This window comes from Nanorana parkeri, unplaced genomic scaffold, assembly GCF_000935625.1.
Source record: "Nanorana parkeri isolate BGI_ZX_2015 unplaced genomic scaffold, ASM93562v1 scaffold765, whole genome shotgun sequence".
Classification (NCBI taxonomy): domain Eukaryota; kingdom Metazoa; phylum Chordata; class Amphibia; order Anura; family Dicroglossidae; genus Nanorana; species Nanorana parkeri.
In genome coordinates this window covers 750,690-758,707 of record NW_017307033.1, presented here as the reverse complement: position 1 = coordinate 758,707, position 8,018 = coordinate 750,690, and the positions used below count along the sequence as shown (strand labels likewise).

The 8,018-nt window shown below is 45.1% G+C and overlaps 1 protein-coding gene across 1 annotated transcript in view; it reads left to right on the top strand.

Annotated features, from left to right (window-relative positions):
* Window positions 1-700: 700 nt before the first annotated feature.
* Window positions 701-8,018, top strand: part of TRAF3IP1 (TRAF3 interacting protein 1) — a 47,172-nt gene continuing 39,854 nt past the window's right edge. Inside the window, exons 1-2 of the mRNA XM_018564614.1 lie at window positions 701-981; window positions 6,142-6,210. Coding sequence (XP_018420116.1) covers window positions 859-981; window positions 6,142-6,210 — 192 coding nt within the window. The 5' untranslated portion in view covers window positions 701-858. The remainder of the gene's footprint in view (window positions 982-6,141; window positions 6,211-8,018) is intronic.

The window sequence follows — 8,018 nt, the reverse complement described above, 5'->3', positions numbered from 1 at the left end:
ATGGCCCTGTTTACATGTGAGCATCTTGTCCCAATAAGCAAAACGCCTGTCGCTGGAAAACGTTCATGAGCTTTTTTTTTTTTGGCATATTACAGCTCGTTTTGGCCCCATAGACTCAATAGAAAAGCTTGAAAACGTTTGTTCGCTGTGTTATTGCGCATGTTTAACGTACATCTGCCCATTAACATCAGTGAGCTAGAATCTGCTCACAAAAACACACGACTTGATATATGCGCATAACCCACGCATACAAAGGCACAAAAAACGTGCACCAGAAACATGCAAAAAAGCTGTCGTCTAGGTGGGAACCCTGCTTCAGGGGGTAATGTAGCACATATTGATGTTGGATTCTTTTTAATTAGCCTCTGCTGGAGTGCAATAAAGAAGAATGGGGGGAATGTATCAAAACTGGAGCAGATAGAATCTGGAGCAGTTGCCCCAGCAACCAATCAGGATTCTTCACTTCCCAAGCTTAGCTGTACAGTTTCTGTCTGCTGCAATTTTGATAAATTCCCCCTAAGGTAACCAGATACAGAATTGCTAAGCGGTAGACCACAATCAGAACATGCTGGCTGTAACGCAATGACGTCACCCACCTATCTAGGATATAGAACTAGGCCCCACCTCTCTTTATGTTACCGTCCGTTGCCATGGTGGCGGACGCTTGGTAACGGCGGAGGCGGTGCATGCGCACAATCGAGTTCGAAGGGGATTGTGGGAAGGGAAGAACTGGCCGGTGCTGAGAACACAGTAACGGAGCCTTGGAGACTGGTGTAAACGGGGAGCGGGTGAGCCAAGCCTGGGGGTAGGGAAGCTGCTCCCCCGTTGCTCTGCTGGTTCACAGGCCCGGTCTCCGGGATGGAGGCCGCGGTTATCCGGCGCACACAGGACACTCTCGGGAAGGTGATTAGGAAGCCGCCGCTTACGGATAAACTGCTGGCCAAGCCGCCGTTCCGGTACCTGCACGACATTCTAACCGAGGTGAGAGCCGGATACCTACCGTCACACCGGGCACCGGTGAGGAGCCAGCCACCTGTAGCTTCCCCAGAACTTTACAATAGAACCAGCAGTGAAGGAATGGTCAGAAGACCGGTTCATTGGTGTGCTGGGACACCACAGAGGGCGAGCTATAGATTGCCTGGACTCACACTGGCCATAGACCTGTACATATGAGAATATTCCCTCAATAAGGGAGCTGTAAGAGACATGGGAGGCCATGGTGTATTACATAATAATAATCCTCTTCTTAATGAGTGTCCAAAGCCTGGACTTTGTCCTTTATAGAGTACTGAGAAGGGGAGAGCCCCTGGCAGGGTGTTATTAAAACAACAGAACCCATCAAGTCCACGTCATTCTCTCTGACTCTCATATCAGTACAAGGCAATGTGTGTCAGGGATTTAAGGGATCTGCCATCATTGGGCCTTGGTACTGTTCTACAAAGCGTGTACTGGACTGATAGAATCTGGGGGTTCCCCGGGGGGAAGTAGTCTGGCGGGCATTACAGATACCGGTTTAGTAGGGTTCACACAGTATAAAGTTCTTTGGTTCACCAGCCAAAATTTGCTGCGTGGGTGCTGCTGTCAGCGCCCTTCCACCCGGCACCCCTCAATCAGCTGGCTGGAAAATTCTAGGCCGAACGGAGCTTGCAGCCAACCGGCTGTATAATGCAAACATCAGGGGATTCGTCCATCAATGCTTGTAAGTGTTGCTGGAGGAATATGTTCCATTCTTTTTCATTCAGCCTGCGGGTTGAACAAAAAAAAATAGACCCATGTATACCTGACTTTAGGCCTACAAAACAAAACGAATGGTCACCAGCACTCCACACCAGTGACGTCACTTTTGTTTGCCTGATGAAGGGACCGGACAGGTTCCGAAACGTTGCCACGCATGGTGATATGACCTGCTAGAATCATTAAAAGGATTTCCTTTTGAAGAAAACTTGGAGTGCTGCTGAACATTTGTTCTATTTTGAAGGTATTTGGTGGCACCATCCGAGGCCAATTCGGCACCCCCCTCCACAATATATGGGGGGGCTTCTCAGTCAGGTGTGCGGTTGGGCTCTCTATTTGACTTTAGGCTTAGGCCCCTTTCAGGCTCCAGTCACATATAGCGTTTGTGTTTTGTGCGGGACGAAAAAGTGACATTTTTTGAATCCTCAGGGACGCTGTCATTTGTGGCTATTAAATAGCTGTGAACATGCGGAATCCGCCGTTTGTACTATGTTGGCGCCCCCACAATAGTCTGAACAATGCATAATAAAGTGCATTGTTTTCTCTGTCTGGAGCGGCTCCGTGCGTATTCGTACAGCCGAATATGCGTGGACAGCCGCTCCAGTGTGAATGGAGCCTCACATGGGCGCCTTCTTATCAGCAAGGGATCCGTGCATGGCCATGCCAGTGCAGTCACGCAGGTGGTGTGGCCTGCACTGGGTGACACCATAACATGGGGGGACACCAAAATGACAGTCATTTTGGTGTCACCCCCTCTGAAAAGTCGGGCACTCGTGCATGAGAGAGGAGTGACCCGACGGCTTACCTCATCCCTCCTCTCTCATGCATCATCCATCACCAAGATGACCCCCGGCAGTTAAGTGCGCCTGACGTCATTACGTGTGTGCATAGTGACATAACAGCGGGTGACACAGGCCTGGGGTTGCCTCTGTCCCCTAATTGGTTCAGAATAGAACAGATTTCACGCTCTTGACATCCATATCCGTTTAGTTTTTTTCCTCCATCTTGCAGTGGAGGAAAAAACTGAGCTATACAAACCCATGTTAGGTCAGATATAAGTGGACACTTGTTCATTTACATCCAATTGATTCCGATCCGTCACTACAGAACTCTGGTTTTTGTTTTCCGGACCTGTGGTGACGGATCGGAGGCAAGAGTTCTGTAGTGACGGATCGGAGGCAATGGTTATTCAGCTGCCCATACACTAACACTGGACTTACCATCAGATCCGTATGGAAAAACTGACAAGCGGACCTGATCAGGCCACCCACCTGAAGGGGGCCTGAAGCTGGATACACTCTGGCAGATTTGCATATGAGTGTTCATACACGTATGCATAAATCTCATCAGAACATTTGATGACATCATCAGAGACTTGATAAATGTGATTTTGAATTTTGTTTCATTTTAACATTTGATTTTGGATTGAATGGAATTTCCTGAACAGAAATCACATTCACCGTTAGAATTTTGTTTGAGAAACATTTTCCATACTGCTCCTTTGATTATGTGGTTGAAAACAATTGACAATTTGATCTCATTAACTATTAGAAAATTGAATGAACTTTCCCAAAACATTTTTTCCGCACAAAATTCTTCTGGTGTATGGCGAGCTTTTTCGGCTCGGTACACTTTGAATAGAATAAAATCTGGACATTATATGTTCTGCTATTGGTGCTTTCCTCCTTGCATTTCCAGTCTGTATTCATCAAATAGCAAAACCTTCAGCCACCACTCCAGGGAGAGTCGCTGAAGGAGAATCATTCCCTCGATCTGACTGATAACACCTTCTGCTTCAACATATCCAGCACCCCAAACCTTTCTTTTACTTCCAGGACTTGGATGTCTCTCTCCTTATTAGGGACAGTCAACCTCTGTATTTGTCCTGTGACCACTGTCACCTGGACTGTAGGTGAAGTAGTATCCAAAAATGTTCAGTTATCACTATTGCAGGAATAGAGAGAAATCTTCTAATGGGACCATATATTCTGGTGACAACTAAGGGGGCTTTATTCTCACTTTGGAGGGATCTAGCCCTCTCTTCCTGTTGTCTCTTATTCCGGTGCTGTTACTCTCTGTGACATTCTGACATCTGATCTGCTTGTAATAAAGGTTTGGTTTATTACACAGGAACAAAATTCAAACACTTCACACAGAACTATAAGCATCTAGACATAGAAATAGATGTGTGAATTGTTTTACCTGTAATAAGATTTGTAATTTAGTTAAAGTGACTGTGTCTGTGACTACTGTCTAGTAGTGATGTAGTGGCTGCAGTCATGGGGTGTCAGTAGTGACATGATGACTGGTTGATGAAACCACCACACACAGCTATGGACTTAGCATCTGATGCTTCCAGAAGAGGCGGGTAACAGTGGCGGCCATAGCTATGCCGGACGGATGAGTATTAGTAATCTTCTCTAGCAGGGTGGTTATACTTTAAAATCATCAGACTAGTGACAAGGTCACTTTAAACCATTCCTAAATGTTTCTCTCCCCTACTGGGGACCTGACCTCACTTTTCTGTTATGCAGTTAATGCAAGAACCTATTTCAGGCTGTGGTTGGATAATGAAGGGACAGCAGCACACTGATGAGGTCGTCACTTTACTCTCTCCTACTATCAGTAAGCGCTCTGTGTTGCAAGTTTGAAAATGACTTGCTAAACTGTTGCTAGACTTTCCAAGCTTCACAAATTTTGTTGCACAATTACAATTGAACCCTGCCACAGTTTGTGGCAAGTTATCCTTGCTATCTGGGTACACAGTACAGAGGAGCTTTACAGTGCAGCCCCTTCCTGTCCAGTTTTGAGGTATGGCTGTACGGAGGATCAGAGGACACTAATATAAAGTGGTATAGATTCTATTTAAAAATAAATTTAAGCTTTTTTTTCCGGAAATCCCTCCAGAGCTGTCCTTTAAGGAGAACTATGAGATGAGTGATTTCCACTCACCTCATAGTTCTAGCCGACCTGTGACAATGAGACTGTCACACGTCGGCTCAGTAGATCGGGAGGTGAGCGAACACATACCAGGTTCGCTCACCTCTCGATCCTGTCACGGCTCTCTGCCGTGACAGGGGGAGGGCTGGATTCCCCCCTCCCCGCTCCGATCTGCCAGTGCTGACGGGCGGAACGGACGGGGGAGGGGGCGGGTACAGCTGGCTCTGCCTCTAGATAGGCAGAGCCAGCTGTCACGCAGCTGGGTGGATCCCGTCCTCTACGTCGGGATCCGCTCCGGCTGCGGCGCCTCAGTATCTAGCGAGCTGTAGCTCGCGGTATACTGAGCTTAGGGTAACGGGAGGACACTAGTTTGTGTCCTCCCGTTACCCTAAGGAGAACTGGGGAAAAACACTGACCCCATAGTTCTCCTTTAAAGACTCCTTGAGACATTGTCTATTTTTTTCTCACAATTATATACTAGCATACATGTGGGTCTTTAATATCTGCCTATAACTGCTTTCCATTGGAACATGGTAGATTGTTCAGAAAATTCAGACAGTGTATGGACGGACTACGGAAAATAAAAATCGATTTTATTGGGGGTACGTGTAAATGAGGTCCTCCTGTTAAAATGCGGACAAGCAAGATACTGTCTGCTCCTGCTGCCTCTTTTTTTTTTATAGCTTCCTTTTCTTTTTCATGACATCTCTACCCATCATTCTATATTATGCCATGTTCAAGATACCTTTGTCTTGTATTTTATAACAGTGCTAATCTGTATTTCACAAACACAGAAAAAGTTGGCTTATATATACAAAATACAGATAAGGTCCCTTCACACTTCTGTAGTTGCATTTCTGTATTTCACACATTAACATACATTGTGTAAGTAAGCCCATTTATCTAGCATGGGCTGCCATCACAGCACAACGCTCCAAAAAATAAAGCGGTTACTTAAAAAATGATTGAATCGAGAGGAACCCCATGACAAGGAGGGAGACAGGGAGCATTTTCAGGAGTTCAGCAGTTGCTGCCTAATGTCATTTTTCTCCTGGCTGGTTTCCCTTAAAGTGCAGAACTTTTTTCTTTAGCCAACAGTCTGTTTACTCCTCAGTGCTGAATGGTTGGTATGGATAATGTCACTGTTTACTCTTACCAAACCCAATGTATGACACCCAGACGTACAAGTATGGTCATGGCCACTCTATGGATTTGGCACACATTTGTTAACCCTCATTAACCATCAGGTAAAAAGAAATGACAGGCAGGGACCCACAACAACTGGTTGGGAGTAAACCTTCAGCAGTTTTTTAAAATTCAGGGAAGAGTAGGTAGCAAAACATATCCTTTTGGAGCATCCAAAACTGGCTTTGCAGTGATAATAATGAAAAGAGAATTATAATTGCTTTGTGTTACTTTCCATCATTGCTCATAATCTTGACAATTATGGCCACTCTGTTGTCTCAGGTTATCAGGACCACCAGCTTTCTGAAGGGACTGTACACGGAGTCAGACCTGAAATCTGATAATGTGAAGGTAAGTGTTCATTGTTTTGTATTTCTTTTTTTTGGTCGTTAATCACCTGCCGTGAATGTTTGGTGAATAGCAGTTTCACTGCTTTTTTAAAATATACCCCATATTTCTGCAGTACAATTTCCTTCTCTTCTGCTTTGCGGACATTTTAAAGTGAACTGTTTAGTGCAGACAAGGTGTGGACCTTTTTAATGGTATCCAGATCATTTTCAGTGCAGCTGAGGAGCCCCTGAACCTTGCTAGACTCGGCAAAAAGGCTTCAAGTTTTCTTCAACTCAGAGCTTTGTCTCCCTCTTGCAGCCTAAGGCCCCATTCACACTGCGCGATTCGCAAATCGCGCGTTTGTCGCACGATTTGCATTTTGCGCAAATGCTTGCATTGAGCAAGCTTGAATTGCGGCTAAATCCACTCCAAAAAGGGTCCTGCTGTAGCGACGCACGACCCGAGACAGCAGGACCCTTTGCCCCATTGAGAAGCATTGGAGAGCGATATCGCGCGGTAAATTGCCGCGATACCGCAAGAATTACCGCGCGATAAATCGCTTAGGCCCCATTCACACTGAGCGATTTTTGCAGCGATATCACTCATATTTCCACGCGATATCGCACTATTTAGCTGCTCCAACCATTTCAATGGAGCTGTTCACATCTCGCTGCTCAATATCGCTTAATATCGCTTGTAGCTCGTCGCTGTAGCTTGTCGCTCCTACATGACCCTTTTTTCTGCGGATTGCGAGTGATTTTGCTCCTGATTGCATACAGCCCAATAGGAAAAAGTTGCGCGACAAGTCGCGCATTATCGCACATATAAAATCGTGCGGAAAATCGCCCAATTTTCATGTCGCTCATTGTGAATGGGGCACTAGAGGAGAGGTCCTTTGTTGCACTGTAGCAAAGCGTCATGATTCAAAATATATAAATAAACAATATACTATGTTAATGTGCACCTAGAGGTGCCTGCATGTATGCTCAAATTCACTGAACAAAGCCCTGAGATGTGATTTAAGAGATGATAATGCATCTGAGCTGGTTGAGGATTTAATAATGCTCCAGATTGTAAGGATGCTTTATCAGGGGTGAATTGTCAAAGCCACTCACTAGTATTTGCAAAGCATGTGTGTTTAAGCAACAATCATTCTTGGTGTTGGATGTTATATCATTAGGTTACCTTTTAGTTAGGAAGTATGCTGCAGAGAAGGACCCTTGCTCTTTGCGTGGAAGCAATAGTTTCTCTGCAGAAGTTTGAAAGGCCCCCTGCTGAGTCAGCCAGAGCTCTCCAATCAGCAGGAAGCATGAGCTTTGATAATTGTAGGGCTATAGATCTGATTCATCAGGGGGTGGGCCAAACCTCTGCAGAGAGACCACCGCTTCCACACAGAGTGTAAGGGTCCTTCTCTGCAGCATTCTGACATGGGACATACATGCTTTCTACTTGGTTGGTTTCCCAAGGAATTCACTGCAAGACTTTTTGAACATGCTTTGTTTTGTTGCATCTGGAATGTATTTGGCTCATTTAAACTGAAAGTTCAATTGGGCTTTAAATATCTTACCTCCTGTATAGGTATGGATATGGTTGCTTGCATATGTACAGATGTTATTTACAACTACTGGAATACTCCTGTAAAGAAAATGAATGTAGATATTTGTTATATTCATATGTATCCAAACGAGCATTGCTGTCAAATGTGCCTGCTGGCAGTATGTAGTTTTTGCCCAACCAAGTTAGATGGAATTTGAACTCGCAGTCTGTGATGCATCACAACACTTGTTAAAGTAGAACTCCAGTTTAAATACATATTAATAATAATAATA